Below are 23,427 nucleotides of genomic sequence, written 5' to 3'. Positions count from 1 at the left end.
GATACAGATTGCGTGCCGATCGATCTGTGCACCCCTAGTTATTGAGAAGACAACACGTGCCGTGAGCTGACCAGACAACCGCGAACACCAAACAAGCACGGATTGAACATGTTGAATCCGGGCGAACATCGCCGAACACGAACAGACAAGGACAGACAGCTATGGCACACCAAACGAACGTCTACGTGATCCTCTGAGTGAACAGCGATCACACACACACACACACACACACACACACACACACACACACACACAAGGTCCTGGTGGGCGTTTGATTCAAAGCACACATTACAGTAGACTACTATACGTTTGTAGTATTCAGGGCCCGGGGGAAAACTACAAGTCCCTGCTCTACATAATTATCCTACAACTCTATATCGCAGAGGGGCCCCGCCCAGCTGTGTGTTGCAGTGTTAGCATGCAGGGGACCTGTGTTGGCTCATAGCCAGCGCTAACGTTAAGGAGGCACACGCCGACGCCTGCTAGCACATTTGACCTGGCCTGCTCCACATTTCTGCCTTTTAGCGCTATACGCCCCCGCGCGCGCGCGCGCACAGACACACGCAGACACGCACACACACACTCTAAGCTGCTGTCTGCTGGGGTGGCAGCATCTCGGACAGAGACGCCAGGCGACTGGACAAGCTGGTCAGGAAGGCTGGCTCGGTGCTGGGGAGGAGCCTGGACCCTCTGGGGACCGTGGTGGAGAGGTGCACGATGAGCAGGCTGCTGGCTATCATGGACAACGACACGCACCCTCACATCCTGGAGGTTCAGAGCAGCGGCCGCAGCGGGCGGCTTATCTCCCTGCGTTCACGGACGGAGCGACACAGGAAGTCCTTCGTCCGCACGGCCATCAGGCCGTTTAACAGGTCTGTCGATGGCAGGAGATCGTCGGCACGCAGCAGGACTAGAAGGTGAGACTGCGTGCCTCATGGGCGATGGGGTCATGAGGCACGCAGTAGGACTAGAAGGTGAGACTGCGTGCCTCATGGGCGATGGGGTCATGAGGCACGCAGCAGGACTAGAAGGTGAGACTGCGTGCCTCATAGGCGATGGGGACATGGGGGCTGGAGCCCGTCAGACCAGTAGTGACAGCATGGGGGTCTGAGTGCCACCCAGACGCTTCTGTGGTCTAGGTATGGGCACTGTGCAATTTGATTTGACTAGATATGGGCACTGTGCAATTTTGGACAACTAGTATTTTAGTATTTTAGTTACCGTTCAACTGTGTCTTAGTATTGTGGTAACTTTTAAATCTTCCTTTTAATCTTTTAATTGGCTCTTACTTCTTAATCTTTAACTAGAAACCTGCCTGTCATGTTACCGTCTTGTACTGTCTGCATTGTCCTGTATTGTCATGTTTGTTGGTTTTTGTGCTATGTCATGTCTCATTTTGTCTTTGGCCTGCGAGCTGCTATACTGGATACCTGAATTTCCTCACGGATTAATAAAGTACTTACCTACCTACACACAGACACACAGACACACACACACACACACACACACACACACACACACAAACACACAGACACACAAACACACAAACACACACACACACACACACACACACACACACACACACACATACACACACACACACACACACACACACACACACACACACACACACACACACACACACAGACACACAGACACACAAACACACAGACACACAGACACACAAACACACACACAGACACACACACACACACACACACACACACACACACACACATGGAAGGGCTGGTGTGATGTGAAAGCCCATAGACTTCACCAGATCAGTAGCAGAGAGCTGAAAGAGAAGTTGACCAGATGAACAGACCGCCTTCACGCGGCATGTGGGAATGGGACTGTAGGAGGCGCTGTTTGACCAGATGAACAGAGCGCCTTCACGCGCCATGTGGGAATGGGACTGTAGGAGGCGCTGTTTGACCAGATGAACAGAGCGCCTTCACGCGCCATGTGGGAATGGGACTGTAGGAGGCGCTGTTTGACCAGATGAACAGAGCGCCTTCACGCGCCATGTGGGAATGGGACTGTAGGAGGCGCTGTTTGACCAGATAAACAGACCACTTTCACACGCCATGTGGGAATGGGACTGTAGGAGGCGCTGTTTGACCAGATAAACAGACCGCCTTCACACGCCATGTGGGAATGGGACTGTAGGAGGCGCTGTTTGACCAGATAAACAGCCCACTTTCACACGCCATGTGGGAATGGGACTGTAGGAGGCGCTGTTTGACCAGATAAACAGATCGCCTTCACACGCCATGTGGGAATGGGACTGTAGGAGGCGCTGTTTGACCAGATAAACAGCCCACTTTCACACGCCATGTGGGAATGGGACTGTAGGAGGCGCTGTTTGACCAGATAAACAGATTGCCTTCACACGCCATGTGGGAATGGGACTGTAGGAGGCGCCATTTGTGGGGACATAAAACATCAAATAGGAAGCAAAAGGCATGTAGTGTGTCAACACACACACACACACACATACATGTACACACACATACATGTACACACACTCGTTGGCATACAGGTCACCAGGCAATCAGGGCAGCATTGGGATAGAGCCAAGTTAGATACACCTTGCAGTGTGTGTGTGTGTGTGTGTGTGTGTGTGTGTGTGTGTGTGTGTGCGCGTCCCCGCCTTCTACCACAACTTTCTACCGCTCAGAAGACTGAGGTTCTTCTTAGTATTGCATCAGACAGTATGGTTTCCTTTCCTCAATTGTACGGTCTAACCTTAGACACGTCACGGTGTTATTTTTGATCAGGCTAATGTACTTTGATCAACATAATAAAGTCATTGTCCCATGCATGTTTTTTTCCCCATAGCCTCAACATGAGACTCAGCAAGCTGCTGTATTTTCACTGCGGGCTCCATTCACAAAGTCCCTACTGTACCTTTTCATACATGTAGCAATCACAATAAAACAGTACTTGCCTTAAACCCAAGTTTGTTGTCCGTTGAGTCGGGCTATTCGTGTTCTTGAATATTGCGTCGTTACTCGTTTCCAAATCCAAGACGTTCTTGTCATGCCAGAACCTGTCATTTCTGTTCTTCCGGATGTGTAGTTACGGGTTTCCACCCATAGTCACACAGCAGAGAGGGCGCCGTTTCCCCACTAGGAAGCGGAAGAAAAACAACGTGAATTTTCAATGGAAAAAAGACGGCTCGAAATTGCAAACTACGCAATATATAATATAATATACAATATTTACGAACACAAATAGCCCGACTACTCTATGGATTTATTGTGATTGCTATATGAAAAAGTAGGGACTTTGCACAAATGGAGCCAGAGTGGAAAAATACGGCGTCCTAACCTGAGACTCAGCAGCAGGCAGAGTTTCACGTTGAGGCTAGTTTTTTTCCACCTCCACTCAGGTCTGTGGTGTCACACGCTGAGTTGGAGATGATTATTCATAACGTCACATCATCCCGCCTGGGACTATCGTAATTCCCTTTACACACGCGCCTCAGCAGGTCCTCGCTGGACCGTCTCCAAACAGTCCAGAACACTGCTGCAAAGGCTGTTGACCGGGTCCAGCAGCACATGTCACCTCATCCATCTTAGCTTCCTTTACATTGGCCTCCCGTCAAGTTTTAGGATTCAATTTAAGCTTCTTCTTCTAATCACATGTAGAGAGAGGCCTGCAATGGTCAGGCACCTGTGTTAGGCTCTACTCCCTACATTACCAGCAGGGTCACTTAGACCGGGCGTACCGCTCGTCCCTCGCTCTGAGGCTCAAAGCCAAAGGTGATGGGGAACATGTGCCACCTAAGGGCGTGGGTCCATGTAGCATCTATTCCTGGCAGTTTAACCGCTGGAGGTACGCTGGAGAACAGAGATCGTCTCTCTGGTCAAAAGCTAGTGACTCACTGGAAGCAGGCCGCGGGGATAAGCTCTGCCACAGGAAGTGTAAACACAATCGGGTTCAAATTGTGTTTACACTTCCTGTTTAGACTGTCAAGTCAAGTTTATTTGTATAGCCCTAATTCACAAGCATGTCCCAGAGGGCTTCTCGGAAAATAGGTCTAGCTAATTCTAGCTGACACAACAGTAGCAAATTACAGTAGTAATGATAACACATTGAACAATTGATAGAGAAATAGAGAAAATATAGAAATATACGATAGAGCGGAGGAGAGAGTAAGAGAGGGGAGGGGGGAGGGAGAGCGGGGGGATGCGGGGGAGGAGAGAGCAGGGAGAGGGAGGAGGTGGGGAGGGAATATGAAATGTGGGGGAGGAAGGAGAAGTGGCGAGGGCGCAGGGGAAGGGGGAAAGAGAAAGAGAATGGGTGCCATGCTTTAGAATAGTGTGGGGGGAGAGTTCAGGAAGGGGAGGAGGTGGGGAGGGAGAGCAGGGGGAGTATGTGGAGAGAACAGGGAGAGGAGGGCTAGCTGACACAACAGTAGCAAATTACAGTAGTAATAATAGCACATTGAACAGTCGTGTGATAGAGAAATATAGAAAATATAGAAATATAGGATAGAATGGGTGCCATGCTTTAGAATAGTGGCTGTCTCTTCTACATAAAGGTGAATATCTGCAGTCAAGTTAACACTTTTAAAAAGCAGCTTTGACTCGTTCACACTGGCCTGTGTCTAGCCTCATGTGTGCATTTCTGTGTTTTTATGTCCTTTTTTTAAATTGTTTCTTACTGTTTGATGATGGTCTAATTTGAACTATTTTACTCCTGTGAAGCACTTGTGACTTTGCTCTCGTGAAAGGTGTTGTGTATGAACACACTTTAGCTGTGTCCCAATTCAGGGGCTGCAGTCCACCAAGGCTAGATTTGAAGACCGATTGCGTCATTGCGCGCGACCTAGGCTGTCCCATTTCGTAGGCTCCTTCAAATGCAGCCGACAAATGCATCCTCCTTTTCTCAAAACTTGAGGATGCAAGTGTTCTGTCCTTCGTGGCCTTTGTGGCATTCAAGATCTCGCGAGAATCCGCGAGAGGTTTGCAAGGCTGAAAATTCTGAAATCGCCGCCATCTTTTCATACAGGCAACAGGTAAGATCTTACAATTCTCGTTTGCAAATTCCTTACTAAATGCACTTCTGTCAACTTTAGAGGTGATTAACCGAGGCTTAGATTATTGTAGATCTCATATTTGTCAGTATTGTGAAAAAAATGTGACGTGTTTCTTTTGTAAAGAGCTCAAGGGCTTAATTGGCTCGTGAGCATTCCACTAGACTGCCATGTCACTCCGTGCAGCGGGAGCTACCGCTGCTGACGGCCGTGTCAAAGAGGCTTGTCTCCCGGGTTGCCTGGTTCCATGTAACACAGCCCTAGCTGGCTATCCAGCGCCGCCCGGTCTGCTCACTGCAACTGGAAAGCCCCATTTAATTTCATACCACGGTCATTCTGTAGATTCATTTGAGAACATATAAGTAGCGGGGGGGGGGGGGGGGGGCTGCGTTGGCTGATGTTGGTGATTCAATTTCGCTTCAGCCTTTTCCCCCCTCCATCTCATCGGACCAGTTGTATTAGGCTACCTTTTTTCCTCTGTCGCGCTCACTGCATTCACCGCAGCCAGCAACATGAAGCCACTCTACATTTTATTTTGAATTGATAATCAGGCTCGTTATATCGTTGTAACTTCATGTGGTAATTTGCATTGACCATTGGTTGGATTTGAGCATGCTGGGGACGGGATATGCGGCAGATCCCCGTGCGTAATCACTGTGGCAGCTGCTGGTAACGGCTAATATCGTTCAGGTGTGCGCGCCTTCAGACCAAACTCAACTCAATGGAAAACGCCTACAAGTCGCAATTGTACATTGTCGAAGTTGTAGAAATATCGCAATTATTTTGCGAAAAACTAATGGAAACACAGCTTCTAATGGTCCTCTCTCCTCTCTCTCTTCTCTCCAGAGTAAGGATTGTGGAGCAGTGGAGGAGGAGGAAGGAGAGACAGGAGCGTGTGAGCCAGGGCCCCACCACTACCAGCAAAGGACGAGCTGCTTAAGGAAGAGAGAGCTGCTGCTTAAGGCTGCTTAAGGAAGAGAGAGTTATTATTCTGCTGGATCATCATAGCACATGAATGTCTGCTTGTTTACCTTTTTCACTGATTCATGACACTGATGCATGGGGGGGGGGGTTTTAAAACATATGAGGTTTTGCACATTCAGGTTTTGTTGTTTTCATGAATGTTTTTTTTTTTATCCATGTATAGATTATTTCGTACATGTACACTTTGTTATTTAATAAATATTTTGTTTAAGAAAAACTTTTTTCTCTTTCTTTTTACACGGCACAACAATGTTATGGTGCAAAGAGATCATTTAACAGAAAACACATTCATATTTACTGTCAATAGCAGGCCTGTGGGAAATGTATGGTTTATAGATCTGAATATACTGTCATAGTTGATCTTCACTGCATATGAATGCAAACGTGCATTGGAAAAAGCTTTGGCTCCAGAATATGTATACAGTTTTCTCTTTCAATTTGAGTCTTGCAGATAAGAGTGTTTTTATAGACTGTTTTCACAGAATTGTCAATCCTGTCCTAGGAGTCCTGATAGTTGTACTAGCAAACACTGCAACAGGTGAGCTGGGGTTCCATTTAGAATGTTTATGTTAAGTTCAAACTGTCTATAGCTCAGCTAACTTTAACCATAAGGTGAGATCACATTAACCCTACTTTACACATGTGTGTAGTCTGCAGCACCGCAGGATCACAGAGATGTGCTATATTTAACCTCTACAGAAGTTAGCAAAATACATGTCTAAGTTGGATCAGATCCCTTTATGCTTCCCCCCTGATGTCCTTATGAGTAGTTACAGATGATGATTATAACCTGAACTTGGGAAACACAAACTGAGACTTCACTAGACAGAGCATGACAACAGTGGTAGTAATAATTTATTTTGTCCTCTAAATAGTTATTCAAACATGTAGAAATAAATAAATAATGCATCACATGTAATGGAGGGGAATACTGAAAAAGTGAACCAATTTATTAAATATGTAGGCTACATATAAATAAATAAATGTGGCATAAAATGTCTTCTAGTGGGGCATCATCTTGGGTGGTCTCCAGAGTGTTTGGGGTGCATATAGGGGTCTGATCTGGGGGGAAAGGAGAAGAAACATGTTAAACAATAGCTAGATACGATATGCCATGTCACTTTCTCCCATGGGCTTTGAGAGGGAGGCTATCTAGCTATCTAGGCTATATATAGCAAAAAAAACCTGTAAGGTTAGGCTTAGGCTATATGAAATGAAAAGTTAACTGACATTAGCCATATAAACCACGTTAACATTTAGAATAGTTAAAAGTAAGTGACACAGCTTATCCAATAATTTACCTGCTCATCCTCTCCCAGCCTGAGAAACATGCGGCGGCGGTGAAGCTCCAACTCTTCCATAAAATAAAACAAAATGATCAGCAAAACAATTTGCTCTGCTGGCTCCATGTTATTAGGCTGTCTGTTCGTGCCTTAAACTTTTGAGACAGGCCGGTTCGTGAGATGGGATTCCCAGATTCGCTCGCACTGTCAACTGGTTGCTAAGGAAACCATTCTGGGGGCGTGAACAGCTAGACACAGCAGCTCTTTCTCGCCGAGAAGAGCCTGGTGACGCGAGGTTAGTAGTAGGCTAGACCGTCTCGTTTCGCTCAACGACTGAAGGCTGCGCACTCCCCTGACTGGTCCGCGGAGGACAGACCTCTGTAGGCCGCGGCCGACGAAGGCCGTGGCCGCTGAATTGGGACACAGCTTACATCTAGTAAGGCTACAGTACTAGGCCTAGCTAATAGCTGTACAATGTGTGACTCACTCACTCACTGGCATGCACGCCCACGCCCACACACACACACACACACACACACACACGCACGCACGCGCACGCACACACACACACACACACACACACACACACACACACACACACACACACACACACACACACACACACACACACACCTCATATTTTTGAACATCCCTCTGCCAGTCTAAGAACAAAGTCCAACAGCCTACCCTTCCTGGTTTGGTTAAATACCATGTAACCTCACCTCAGAGCTGCACTATAGCCTACTATAGCCTACATGTGGCTTCTCTTCATCTTGTGGTTTCTCTAAATCTTCAAAGGATTGTACACTGTAAGAATATGACCCCGCCGGCCTACTTAGCCTACCTAACTACAGTAATATTGCAAAAGTGCGGTTTTTTGAAATGCCGAAGTTCCGACGCGCCAGGGCTTGTTTTGATTGGGTAATAATACCCCACACATACTGTATGCAGCAGCACGTCGACACGTTCCAGGTGATGAGATCCGATTACAATGCAGGATTGTGTCCTGATTATAAACCTGTGTTAACCCACACTGACCGTAAGGAAACGAACGTTACTCATTGACAAAAGCGAGTAGCCTGATGATCATGCCTGCCTACTTTCAAAATGCTTGTTGTAGCCTGTAGGCTAATATGAGGCAGTTAAACCTATCAGTCATCTTTTTTAAGATGCGGGTGTCTTGCGCAACACTTGGCAACATTCCCACCAGCTTTTCGATAAGAAAAAGCCACGACTTTTACTTGAGTTTTACGGTGAGTTTGACTTCAGTTTTTCCAGTATACTGTGTGGAGTTGAGTTGAACTCGGAGGAGCCTATTATTATGACACTGGTGTTGACACAGCCCCGCTGCTGCTGCTCGGCTAAACTTACCTGCGCTGTCACAAACAGTTAGCCGCGGGCATCATCCACACAGACCTCTGCTCTCTCTCTGCTACCTCCGCCCGCCGACAGCCTCCACTTTGTGTCATGGCAGCATGCCACCGGGCTGCCTGAAAGTCTCTCTCTGCTGCTGAAGCCGGCGACTCAAAGTACAGTACAGTGAAGTGAAGTCCACACACACACAACGTGCTTCTTCACACTTTCGGTTTCCTCCCTTCTGCCAGGCAGCAGCGCTGCGTTCAGAGTCACTGCTGCACCACCACGCCCATTTCAACTGCTGGAGCTGCTGCACTGTTTACCTAGAAACACATAAGTCACCCAGGACAGGATAGCCTCATTAAGGAAATGCTAATGCTAATATCCTAAACCAATTAAGGAACATGTGTCGTTGTCGTCATCATCATCATCATCATCATCTTCATCATCATCATCATCATCATCATCATCATCATCATTATTAGTAGTAGTAGTAGTAGTAGTAGTAGTAGTAGTAGTAGGCTAGTAGTAGTACTGTAGGCTATATAGCTGTTTGTTTGTTTATTTGTTTGTTTTATTAAGCTTCCCTTTAGCTTTTGCATAGCAGTTCTCATCCTGGGGTATAGTCTAATTTACATGGTGACAACACAAAAAATACACATTCACACCACTGCACTCATCATAATACACTAGCAAAACAAACAATAAAAAAACACACTTAAACAATCGTACAATAGTATTAAACAATAGTAGTAGGCTAGTAGTAGTAGTAGTTAGTAGTAGCAGCCTAGTAGTGGTGGTGGTGGTGGTCGTCATCGTCATCGTCGTCGTCATTATTGTCATAGTAAAAAAGTAGGCTCAATAAAGTAACCAGTAGTACTTATAGGCTACTTATACTGTAACATTAGTTCTAGCCTAATAGCAGCCAAAGTAGTAGTAGTATTTTTTCATTTGTACTCCCTTAATGTTTCTAGTAGACTCCAACAGCAAAAGTTACCTTGGTGGCTGGCAGCCAATGAAGATCCAAATACAAACTCAAGTTGTCCAGACTCAGAGAGTCAGAGGGCAGACCTAAGGCCTGGGTGCGTGTAGATAGATGTCCAGACTCAGAGAGTCAGAGGGCAGACTAAGGCCTGTGTGCGTGTAGTAGATAGCTGATAAGCAGTGGAGAACAGAGAAGCAGAGGGACTTGCCATGTGTGTTTCTGGGAATGCGTGCATGTCCCAGCTCGCTCCCGCAACCCCGGGGGCCATGCATTCAGCACACAGACAGGAATGCAGGAGTCTTCCTGGCACCATGGAGCTCGTCCCAGGGAAAAGGAAATACATTTTCATTATTTGTATGTCATTATTTACGTGGAGCGATGGCATGCAGTATATTGAATATCATGTGTCATTGCAGCGTAGCAATATAGGGGTTTATGTTTCAGCCTGACATTTGAGTTGACAGTGATGTCGACCAAAATGACACCAACATAATGGTATGTCGTGCCAAACAGCAATACTGAAGACAGCTGAATTTGTCTGACATTGTGTGTGTTTTTTTCTCTCAGCAATATTCAGACTGTTTTTGTCCAATATACAGGGAACACTTCTGCCACAGCAGGGCGGCCATTGACAGCATATTGGTTTAAATAATGTCAGGGGCATAAAATGAACAAGGGTATGAATATGACAAGTGAACAGGCAACATTTCTGCAAATAAATGGCTGCTGTTAAAGGTGAGCAAAAAAACACAGTGCTCAACTTCAGCCCCGATTTATTTTAATTCGAAGTTCTACCCTGAAATGAAAACGAAAGGTAGCCATCGAGCTTGTTCCTCCAGTCAAGATTTTTCTTTCCTTATATATCATACTATTGGAGTTCATCAATCGTTCATTTTCAATAATCCATATATCATTTACATTGTCAGAATACAATTCTTATTTGAAATATATCAAATAATGCAATTGATACTATTACTTTTGAAGCAGTATGCAGAACCAGCCACATGATGGCGCTAGCCTACAGATTTAGAGTATTAGACAGACAGAAACATACATGTATGATGGACATGTTTGTTCCTGATGTTAAATGAAGATGTTCAACCAAGATGATTTAGGATTACAGCTTGTCCACGCGCAAACATTTCCTGCTTCATAATATGGGGTGCCTTGCAGGTAGGCTATGATGCTACTTCTACTACGACAGTCATCATTCAGGTGACTATGCGCTTTGGGTTAGTGTCTCCATTAAGTGCTCCACAGCCTTAAAAAAAAAGTTAACAGCTAGTATAAGTCAACCAATGAAACCTTCTCCCCCCCCCATCAAAACAAAACATCCTTTATGGGTTTCACAATGATAATACTGTGTGTGCAATATTCATTCTGCTGTTAGGCATCATTGAGTATAGCTGCCAGCTGTATTTGTGAATGATTCATAGGAGTGGGTGAAGTTTAAGAGCCGTCGTCTTTCAACAGTGTGTGGATGTAAAAGCGTCAAAGAAAGTGACGGCGGAACAGAGACGGTGAAGTGAGTGAGGGACGAGACGTCTGGAGGACAGCACTCTGTCTTCCTTTGAATCTCTGGCTCGTCTTTTGTCCCTCCGTGCCACGCCTCCGGGGGGCGCCGTGGCAACATGCTTTTACTGCTGCCACTGGCAGCCTCATAAAGGCAGTGTTGGGCTCCTGTAAAACCAGGAGAGCTCAGTTGTACACAGAGGAACAACATCGCCAATGCCAAGGACACAGTGAACAACTGGGCTGTGACTGAGCTTCTCAAGCCTAAACTCAACTGGGAAGAGGTGCACAGGGGAAAGTCGGTGCACTTTTATTGAATATTTGATTTATCGTCATCAGTGTGTTTAAGGAGTAGATATCCCGTTTTGCCACATGCAAGAAGTGCTAGATTGCTAAAAAACAAACAAACAAAAAAAACGGTCCAGATCAGAATCAGATACTATAGTGACCCCGCTGTTTGTGTTTCTCTGCCGAGTGTGGATGAGAATCTGCATCTATACAGGATGGACGAAGCTGGGCCTCAGCATGGCAGAAGCAGGGAGGACAATCTTCTCAACATGTTGGTGGAAACCGCTCGGGGGCTCGAAGCCATCAGACGCTCCGGGACTCGCCAGGATGGAAGGACAGGAGAGGAGCCAGGTAGAGGTGAGGGAGGGCAGGTAGAGCTAGGGGGAGAAGGAGAGGGGAGGAGCAGAGGTGAGGGAGGGCAGGTAGAGATAGGGGGAGAAGGAGAGAGGAGGAGTAGAGGTGAGGGAGGGCAGGTAGAGATAGGGGGAGAAGGAGAGAGGAGGAGTAGAGGTGAGGGAGGGCAGGTAGAGATAGGGGGAGAAGGAGAGGGGAGGAGCAGAGGTGAGGGAGGGCAGGTAGAGATAGGGGGAGAAGGAGAGAGGAGGAGTAGAGGTGAGGGAGGGCAGGTAGAGATACTGGGAGAAGGAGAGAGGAGGGAGAGGGAGTGTGAGCAGAAGGTACTGGGAATGCTGAGGCAGCTGAGTGCCGTCCATTCAGACAGAGTGAGCTCCTGGAGAGAAGCTGTGAGAGCATCAGCCTGCACGCTCAGCTCTTCTCCACCAGGGGACAGTGATCAGCTACATCTATCTATAACAGGTAACAGGTAGTTCTGATCTAAATTCATGTGTGTGCAAAATGTTGTGAACCCATGTTAGGATTTGACGCAATTGTCTATTTTCTGCAAATCCGTTTTGTTTCTAATCATTCGGAAACATATATTTTTAAATCAAGTTCAAGCTCCCTCATTTCCTCATCACAAGCATTTTCTCAAAGCACCTTAATTGCAGAGAATGAGCCTATTAGCGTACATCTAACAGTTCTTCTTTTGTGATTGGATGTGGAAAATTGTGATTATGTGAGGGAAAAAATGCATCGTTGAGTGTAAAGATCGCAAGATAGCAGCTATAACTTACACCACAATGCAGCATAATCCATGTTCGCGTGCAAAAGATTTCCCATTTTATCCACTATTTTTTTGTTTGTTTCAGATAATACTGAAGCTAAGGTGAGTCCTTGTTCGGACTCCTTCAGCAGTACTCTTCTAAGCGTTGCGGAGGACATAGAGCGCATCGTGGACAGACTGGCCACTATCACGACCAAGCTGGACACACAAATCGCCGCGCCATGCGCAGAAGACGAGGCCTCGCTGCAGGACCGTGCAGCACCTCAGGAAACCAGAGACTCTCCAACCTCAGTGACGCCCCAGGATACCGGCTGCCACTCAAACCCCCACGGTGACCCCCTTCCATCTGCCTCTGGACGTAAGCAGGGAGCCCAAGGTGGAGCTGATGAAAGCCATATGAAGCCGTCACTCTGTCGCGCTCCGCCGCTGGACATCGAACGCTTTGGCTGTTCTGACGGCAGCGATGGGGCAGAGACCAGTGCAGAGGCCAGGGCAGAGACCATGAGGGCAGAGACCAGGCAGGGATCAGAGGTCAGAAGCCAAGTGACTGATAATCCTTGTGTTTCAGAAGAGATGGAAAAGGACAGAGAGAGAGAAGAAACCAAGCAGAAAGAGGAGATGAACACTGAATGGGTCACAGTAGGGTGAGTTGACAAAATCTACTGCACATCCATCCATCTATCTATCTATCTATCTCTCTATCTATCTATCTATCTCTCCATCTATCTCTCTATCTATCTATCTCTCCATCTATCTATCTATCTATCTATCTATCGCTCTATCTATCTATCTATCTATCTACTGTATCTATCTATATATCTATCCATCTATCTATCTATCTATCTATCTATCTATCTATCTATCTACTGTATCTATCCATCTATCTATCCATCTATCCACATATCCATCTATCTATCTATCTATCTATCTATCCATCCATCTATCTATCTATCTATCTATCTATCTATCTATCTATGCATCTTCTATCTATCTATCTAGATCTAGATAATATAAAAGGGGCAAGTGGGCAATCTCTGTCTGTTCTCTGTTTCAATTTTGTCCCGAAGTGGTCATCAGTGATGTCACCCGAGCAATTGTGCATTGTGACATCACTGATGATGTCATACACATTGTGACATCATCAGCGATGTCATAAGAGAAATGGTGATGTCATCAGTGATGCAAAGTTGTGACATCATCAAGAGCAACTGAGCCAGCACAGTAAACTGAGCCAGTCCACAGAATTGTCAAATCAAATCATCAACACCGTATATGGTCCGCTTCTCAACCCTGTCATCTCAGACAAGATTTGTTTTCAGTCTCCGACGCTCGCACTAGTGCATTCCGTTCCAGTTCACTGCGACTTTAATCCCCAATACTGCCATGCTTTTGGGATGTAAGCCACGGGGGAGGGGGGTAACAACTTATGAAACAATAGACCCCTTATACAGCTTGTCAACATTGAGCTGCGCGCGCATCGTGTAGGCAAAAGCCGTCAGCCCCGCATTGACAGACAGTGAAAACTGTGTGAAAGCCCCGCTGTCAGGACTGCTCTATGCCCATCTGCAACACACAGTTATATTTTAGTTTTAAAATGCAGTTCTCGGCTTACTACTACAGCTTATCGCCTAGTGATAAGCAATGTTATGCATCGAAATTAACGTTGTTTAATGGGATATGTCTTACAGACCCATACGCACTGGCGCTGTCAATTGGCCAAGCCTGGGGCAATACATATCGTGCATTCCTTTATAACTGGGGATAGCGTAGATAATTATTCTGTAACTTGCAAAGATATATTGTTATGTTGATAATGCACACAACTCAATAATGACATTATGTAACGTTACTTGGTCGTTAACTAACCGAGCGATGTGGCTGAGCAGCCAGCTTCAGGCAGCTTACCTGATTATGAAATGAGCACTACAAAGTCGGGCATTTTTAATGATGTCCTCGTTCCAATCAGTTCAACTCAATAATGACATTATTTAACGTTACTTGGTTGTTAACTAACCGAGCGATGTGGCTGTTAGCAGCCTACTACAGTTTACCTGATATGAAATGAGCGAGCACTGCAAAGTCGGGCATTTTTAACGATTTCCTCTTTCGGCTTGCAACCAAAGACACTTACGGTTAGCATTAAAAGCAGTATGAGTTGACGGGATTTGGTAAAACTTTAGTCCTTGCTTTGTTGATAGTGTAACAGACTGTTCAGTGTTGTGTTGTGTTGCGTGTGTGCGAGGCTGTGTATGTTCCCTCGAGTTGCTAGAACAGGATATGTGGGGAGAAGCTTGTATAACGTTACAGCCTGGCTCTATCGTTTATTATTTTATTAACCAAGTGTGAATAGGCGGACCCGAATACTCTGCTACAATAGCTTTCCAATTCTGGCATCGCACTGCACAACACGAAGACATGTCTTGCTGGAATAGTTTCACAGGCACTGGAAAACTACTTGAAAGGGCTGCGCGGAGTCTGTCTTTCTGCCTCCGTCTTGCGCATCTGACGCTGTTTGTTGTCATTGTGACGTAGGCGTATAATTGGTCTATTGAGCATCGGGATGATCATCATAAGTTTCATCATAATGTCCTAAGCCCTTATCATTATCATCATCAGTATATGGGAGCTGGGGTATCTGTTTCTCTGTTTGTTTGTGTGTCCCACTGTGACATCATCAGTGATGTTATAAATCCCACTATGATGACATCATCAGTGATGTCATGAATCTGACATCATCAGTGATGCTGGTCTCATTGGCCACACAGCAGCCGATGTCATAATGTCCAACCCACATTCAGTCCCTTCATATATCTTCTGTTTGAGACACAGTCAGTGTGGTACAGTGACACATCTGAAGGAATGGCTGTTCAAGCAGGACATGAGGACTGGCAGCTCCATGATGCCGTCTGTGCAGGAGACCTGGACAAACTGAGGAGCCTGCTGCAGAGAGACCACTTCAGAAGGCAGATCAATGAGAAGTGTCTTTATGGGTGTTGGACCCCTCTGGGGCACGCAGCCTCGCGGGGTCATGCTGCCTGTGTGCACTACCTGATCACACAGGGAGCACAGGTAGACCTAGCTGATGAGTGTAACACGACGCCTCTATACTATGCCGTGTTCCGCGGTCACCTGGACTGTGTCCGGATCCTCCTGCAAGCCGGGGCCGACCCTAACAGAAGCATAGACGGCTCACTCACCCCTCTCTACTTCAGTGCTGCACGCAACAACCTGGACTGCTTCCACCTGCTGCTCCAGGCTGCTGGCGTTCTGACCCGTGACGTGGCTTCTCACCTGCTGGAGGTGGTGCTGCGTAACAGGTGCAACATGGCCTTCGTCCAGCTGCTGCTGGACCACGGTGCTGACCTGGCCCTGGTGACCACAGATCAGGCACACCTGGAGAAATGGGCTGATCCTGAGGCTCTCAGGGTCTTTCTGGAGGCCAAGAGATGTCCTCGCAGTCTGGCCCACGTGTGTCGGATCCGGATCCGCCAAGTGCTGGGCACACATCGCCTGAACCAAGTCCACTCCCTACCACTAACACAAGTGATGAAGGACTTCGTGCTCCACCAAAACTGACTTGAAGGACTATTTTCATTTCCTAGATCTTCAGTGACTGTGTTTCAAACAAATCCAGGAGCAGAGATTAAATACCACCAGCATACACCACCTGTAGCCAATCCTACTACTATCATTGGAGAGCGATAATTGGAGTGTGTCTGTGTGTACTCGGTTGATCGTCTCCAGAGTCCTCACCCCAGAATTGAACGAGCTATATGACTTAACATGGCTGTATACCCTGTGAAGTGGACTGCACAGCGTATTCAGCTATATTACTTAACATGGCTGAATACAATGTGCAGTCCACTTCGAAGGGGAACTACCATAGGTGTAGTGCCGGTAGAACGCGGGGGAACGGCGTTCCCATACTTCTCCAAGCAGTGTTTTGTGTGTCAGCGTGTGTGTGTGTATGTGGAGCCAATAAAACGAGTGAATCTGGACAAACTTGTCATTCGTCTATATTTAAGGTGGGCTGAATGATTCACATGGCATCAACTTCTGGCTTGAACTAAGGAAACATTCCACCTTCACTAATATTTAAGGTGGGCTGAATGATTCACATGGTATCAACTCGTGGCTTGAAGGAAGACGGAAACACTCCACCTTAACTAGCTAGTGGCATTTTCAGCATCAAAATATGTTTTTTTTCTCCCAGTACCTCACGATAAAAAGTAAAGATGAAAAGGAAGCCAAACATCCTTTCATTTTTCGGACCAGTTGCTAAAAAGGTACGTTTACAATCATTTAGAAACAATGTTAAAAGCTGTTTTGGCACCAGGCAGGCACACGCCCCCTTAAGCCTGGAGCTAAGTCAGGTAGGTTGGTTAGCTTCTGACGCTAGCTGCTAGTACTAGCAGCATTGATGACGACTACAAAATTAGCACCAGCCAATGCTGTTACAGTATGTACCTGGTAGATTTGCTTTACTCACCACTATACTATTGTATTGCACTGATTTATTGAACTATTTTGAATAAATCAGCCCTTCATGAAGTGTTCATAGTTTTATAAGTTTAATTTGCTTAATTTCTAATGAGCAATTGATTCATGTGGCAGTGCTTAGGCTACTATTTTAAATGTTTACTGTTTATGTGACGCAGCCTGACCAGTCAGTGGACAGTGGACCGGTTCACATAGGAGTGGTAGGATCACATGACAGTAAAATTGACCAATCATATCGTTCCTAACAGTAAATGGGTGGGCCAAATCAGCTACGCACGGAAGCACACCGGTCCGCTTTCTCAGTTTCTGCACATGCGCAAGCGGGGTAAATTTTACTATGGAGTGCACGTTACATTACCGAGATTTCTTTTCAATTAACGCTAATCAAAAGTTAGCGTTAATCACCAGATTGCAATTTGCATCGCCAGAATTCGCCACAAAATGGTAAAAACGATCATTTTGACCCCTTAGGTACGATAATTCAACATTTCCCACCTGACAACACTGATACTGCCTTCTGTCTGAGACACAGCATACAAGTCAGTGTGGTACAGTGACACATCTGAAGGAATGGCTGTTCAAGCAGGGCATGGTGACACACGGCTCTATGATGCCCTCAAAGCAGGAGACCTGGACACACTGAGGAGCCTGCTGCAGAGACCGCTTCAGAAGGCAGATCAATGAGAAGATTCTTTATGGGTGGAGGACCCCTCTGATGCACGCAGCCTGGTGGGGTCATGCTGCCTGTGTGGACTGCCTGATCACACAGGGAGCACAGGCAGACCTAGCTGACAAGTATAACTTCATGCCTCTCTACTGTGCCGTGTGCTACGGTCACCTGGACTGTGTCCGGATCCTCCTGGAAGCCGGGGCCGACCCTAACAGAAACATACCCGTTCTGACCCGTGACAAGACAGAGTTTAAATAAGGCGATGATGTCACAAATAAATCACGGATGATGTCACAGATGATGTCATCAGTGATGTCACTCGATCAATTGCATCAGTGATGTCGAGCATAGTAATGCCATCAGTGAGTGATGTCATCAGTGAGTGCAGTGATGTCATCAGTGAGTGCAGTGATGTCACTTGAGCAATTGTGATGTCATCAGTGATGTCACTCCAGCAATTGTGATGTCATCAGTGAGTGATCGTCAGTCGTCATGTTATTATAACGTCATCATGTAATAATGTCATGATGTCATAATGTCCAACCCACATTCAGTCCCTTCACAATGCCTTCTGTTTGAGACACAGCATACAAGTCATTGTGGCACAGTGACACATCTGAAGGAATGGCTGTTTGTGATGCCGTCAGTGCAGGAGACCTGGACACACTGAGGAGCAAGGAAATCGATTTTATTTCACCAGAGCCGAAGGCAGCAACACAAAAGACTGATGGAAATAACAGAAGAGAAGGTAAGCCCCTCTAAACTGGTATCCAGCATTGACAGTAGATACAGTCAATACGATTCTGCCTGACCAATCAGTCGTCTGCAGTGTTTTCACGTCACCGTATGGTACCGGGTTCACAGCGCTGGAACCTCAACAAAGCAGGGACCAAAACCAGCACGACTCAACCCGGGCTGTCCACGTTTTTGATCGGTGGAATAAGACAAAAAAGCGAGACGAGCTGGGCGGGGCCGCGCGCTGATACCAGCGGTGGAAATGGGCCATATGAGTTCAAACCTGCTTTTTTTTGTGCCCTCAAATGAATGGCCGATTTGGTACATCGTTACATCACGGTGGTACATGTATTTGCGCGTGCCCCACTCATGTGAAAAATGATTTTTTTCCCCCCAATGTGATTATTACTGTAGTTCACGCCGGCATCACTGTCATCAGTAAGTGCAGTAATGTCACTTGAGCAATTGTGATGTCATCAGTCAGTTTGATGTCTTCAGTGATGTCACTCGAGCAATTGTGATGTCATCAGTGAGTGATGTCATCAGTCATCATTACAACATCATCGTGTAATAATGTTATGATGTCACGTTATGATGTCATAATGTCCAACCCACATTCAGTCCCTTCAATAAGGACCTCGGTGTGGTACAGTGACAGATCTGAAGGAATGGCTATTCGAGAAGTCTATTGCTACCAGGAGCTCTGTGATGCCGTCTATAAAGGAGACCTGGACACACTGAGGAGCCTGCTGCGGAAAGACCGCTTCAGAATTCAGATCAATGAGCAGTATTTTCGGTGGACCCCTCTGGGGCACGCAGCCTACCAGGGTCATGCTGCCTGTGTGGACTACCTGATCACACACGGAGCACAGGTAGACCTAGCTGATGAGGAGACACCTCTACACCATGCCGTGTGCAACGGTCACCTGAACTGTGTCCGGATCCTCCTGGAAGCCGGGGCCGACCCTAACAGACACAGCTCACAACACAGCCTTCTCTACTGGGCTGCCCTGAATGGAAGGCTGGAGATACTGCAGGAACTCCTCAGGTACCGTGCTGTTGTTCCTGTTGACATCCTCGAGAGGTCTCCTCTCTACATCAGTGCTGTACTCAACAACCTGGACTGCTTCCACCTGCTGCTCCAGGCTGCTGGCATTCTGACCCGTGACGTGGCTTCTCTCCTGCTGGAGGAGGTGCTGTTTGAAAAGCGCAACATGGCCTTCGTCCAGCTGCTGCTGGACCACGGCGCTGACCCGGTCCTGCTGACCACAGAGCAGGCAGAGCTGGAGAAATGGGCTGATCCTGAGGCTTTCAGGGTCTTTCTGGAGGCCAAGAGATGTCCTCGCAGTCTGGCCCACGTGTGTCGGATCCGGATCCGCCAAGTGCTGGGCACACATCGCCTGAACCAAGTCCACTCCCTACAACTAACACCAGTGATGAAGGACTTCGTGCTCCACCAAAACTGACTTTACGATTGAAAAAGGGGACAGAGCATATTAATCAACAATTCAATGTAAATACACCAGGTTTAGCCAAAAGGCTAGTTTCCACCCGTAGTCCCCGGCCAAGGTGTTGCAACAGGCTTCCTAAAAGAATAAAAATAGAAGTAAACTGTAAAAACACACAGAGCAAAGCTATAACGCAGGTTAAAAAGGACACGAGTAAAAAGACACAGCAGTCTCAACAGGTACATGCATAGGTGACAACAAAATAACAAACAGGATAAGCCAAGCAGACAAGTGTTAAAAGCAATTACACATAGGCTACAACAGTAAGCAGACCAGACAACACAGAGGGACATAGACAATGTTTACAACCAGATGTTAAGTGTACAGACATACAGATGTGGCTTTCAGTGCTGACAGGTTTGTGTGTTGATCAGAAACTGTTTTAAGTGATGGCTGAAGGATCTGAGCTTGAAGGGAGTCAGTTTATTTATTTTCATTTCCTAGATTTAGTTCTTCAGTGACTGTGTTTCAAACAACTCCAGGACCAGAGATTATATACCATCAGCAAAAATACACCACCTGTAACCAATATTAATATGATGTGAGGTTCAGTTAGCTTTGCACAGAAACAAACTGGGAGAAATACTTTTTACTTTTATACTTGATTACATTTCAGAGCCTGTAATTGTTTTACTTTAACTTGATTAAACGAGTTGAATCAGTACTTCTACTTTTACCGGAGTCTTTATTTAGACAAGTAACTCTACTTAAGTAAAGAATGTGTGTACTTTTCCCATCTCTGCTACTGTATCTGCCTTCCATACTCCTGCAGCAGACTGATGGGTGTCTTTCACAGAATTTGCACAATACTGAAATAATATATAGGACATGGCTCTGCTGGGGGCGCCTGCTTTGATTGGAGAGAGGAAACTGTCATCCATCTTTAGGAGCTTTGCATTTCTGTGGCTGCGACTCTACCTCGGTCTCCAGGCTTTCATTCCGGCGGTGTTTGGTTCTGGTGGCTCGACTGAAGGCATGTGGGACCCTGGCAGGCTGTACGCACTCACGACGGCAGAGTGGACAGACCCAGAACCCTCCAGCGCTTTGTACAGTCTTTCATTAGGGGCAGTGATGTCATAAATCCCAGTGTGACAGCATCAGCGATGTCATAAATCCCAATGATGACATCATCAGTGATGTCATACATCTTCTGACATCATCAGTGATGCTGGTCTCATTGGCCACACAGCAGCCAAGTTGCAGGCAAGGCCGCGAAGCGGCAGCCGAGCTGCGAATGCGAGCTCAAGGGCCAGCTTGGCGAGCTGCAGGGGCAGCTCAGCGAGCTGCAGGACGGGCGAGGCCAAGCAAGCGAGCCCGCCCAACGGGCGAGCCTACTGTAGGAGACACTAAACTTTCAACATTTGAATAGACGCCTAACCAAACACAATGTTTATTACAGATTTATGACTGGAAAAACTTGTCTGATAAACGACTGCTTTACTATTACACTATATATATATATACATGTAAAAAATTCACAATTTGTAACTGCCCCCTCAGTCAGTTCATCCTGGAGCCGGGGCCTGGTGTAAGCTACTGGAAATGCTTGACGTTGTAGTTTGTGGAGCGTGATGTCATCAATAGCTTTTTGACAATTGAAAATGTTCCACATCCATTTCATAAAATGCATTTTGAGGACAGTGAGCGATTGGCCAGTAGTAAGCAGCACACAGGACGTGGCTGTTCAGCTGTCTACTCTTTATCCAGGGGTTCTGCTCTTTATCCAGGGGTTCTGCACACAGGACGTGGCTGTTCAGCTGTCTGGGGTCAGGGGTCAGGGGTTCTGCTTGGGAGTCTGGACATGATTTGATTCCTTCCCCTCATTTCTCCTGCTCAATGATACAGAAGCAAACTCCCTGCGTGCTTTATCACAAGGTGCGCTTGTTTCGACCGCCTGGCCTCCCCATATGTCAGCTATTTTATGCAGTTCACTGTTGGGTCAATGGTCGCATTTGTCCAAAAGCCAAACAAATCAAACACATTCAGATCACTGAGAGAGGCCGAGTGTGGGTGGAGAGATGATATATGTGAGAAAAGTGCATGCTACATCTTAGAAATCCTTAAGCCATCTTGGCATAAACCATAAATGATAGCTCACAAGATAACACACACTACTTCTACTATGCCTACATCTCCTACTATAATAATACTGTAGAGACACTGCATGAAATAGGCCACGCCCATCATGGGGGAAAAGCTCCGTTCATTTCCACACACCAGCCTCATTTTCCTTGAATTAAACATAGCTAAAAGCTGTTGTGTGGTGGGGCTGCGCAGACAACAAATGTAAAAAATTTACTTTTTGTACTCCTGAGGAAAACAAGGAAGCCATTGAGAATTGACGAGAAGAAAAATGTGAATCTAGCTGTCAATGAAGTAAGTTGGAGTGTTCATCTTCCGTATATATACGGTCTTTTCGTGCAACACCCGACCATGCACGCGACATAGGAGAACGCCAGGATTGGACGGGGGTTTGTGTTTTGCCTCGTTTTGGGCGTGGTTTATGAATGATGACGCGCTCCGCAGTGTCTCTATAGTATATTTGTAAGACCCCCTGGAACCTCTTCAAGGACCCCTGGGGGTCCCCGGACCCCACTTTAAGACCGCTGATCTAGTGCTTCTCTGTTCAGAGAGTAATTAACCAATGAGAGACGAGCATTAATCTTTCAGGCAATATAACCTATATTACACGGGTAAATCGCAATATTGCTCAATCATCAATGTATCTATCGATAAACAAATTGGTATCAGAGATATACAATTAAATACAAAAAATATATATGTTATTATATAACAAGAAATGTCGGTTACTGTGCAACAATAATGTCTGGTTTACACTGTCATTGTATTCTATGACAGACAACTCTACAATATGCTATTCTATAGGCTCTCAGGTCCACTGGAGGACAGCCAATCAGATGTGCCGCACGCCTGCTACATCACAGCACCTGTGGGCGTGGCTGAAGCCCTAAGGTGTGAGGTGGCCGACAGCTTGAGCTCCCTGATGGTGACAGGCTCAGAGGAGCTGGTCAGCCGGGTCATCAGGGTCAAAGGTCAAGATGGAACCCACTTCCGCTTCCCAGTAACCGTTGCCGTGCCTTTCCGGGCACGTTACCGCGGCAACTACAGGGATGTTGTTGTCAAGGTAGTGAATGGAGAGCAGAGGGCGAGCTACGTTACCCCCATCACAACAGAGGGCACCTATGGAGGGCAGAGGGTAAAGTGTTCTCTTGCCGTGTGAATTTATGAATGTTAGACCAGTGAACCAAAGCTGTTCATCAGATGAGCATTACAACAGCTGTATCTGTTTTGGAGAACAGAGTTGTGACTTGGTGTTCATTGTCAATTATTATAATAAATAAATACAACGATTGCATTGCAAACAAGAGTGCAAGTAAATTTCACAAGATAGCTAAATAACCTTGATGCCAAACACATT

General features: G+C 46.4%; 1 protein-coding gene across 1 annotated transcript in view; it reads left to right on the top strand.

Annotated features, from left to right (window-relative positions):
- Window positions 1–738: 738 nt before the first annotated feature.
- Window positions 739–23,427, top strand: part of dthd1 (death domain containing 1) — a gene marked incomplete at both ends in the record, with an annotated part of 34,908 nt that continues 12,219 nt past the window's right edge. The window contains 5 exons of the mRNA XM_083640201.1: window positions 739–917; window positions 11,640–11,803; window positions 12,661–13,106; window positions 19,353–19,528; window positions 22,875–23,205. Coding sequence (XP_083496327.1) covers window positions 739–917; window positions 11,640–11,803; window positions 12,661–13,106; window positions 19,353–19,528; window positions 22,875–23,205 — 1,296 coding nt within the window. The remainder of the gene's footprint in view (window positions 918–11,639; window positions 11,804–12,660; window positions 13,107–19,352; window positions 19,529–22,874; window positions 23,206–23,427) is intronic.

Source organism: Poromitra crassiceps (assembly GCF_964638095.1).
Source record: "Poromitra crassiceps genome assembly, chromosome: 7".
Classification (NCBI taxonomy): Eukaryota; Metazoa; Chordata; class Actinopteri; order Beryciformes; family Melamphaidae; genus Poromitra; species Poromitra crassiceps.
This window is presented reverse-complemented; position numbering and strand designations above follow the sequence as displayed.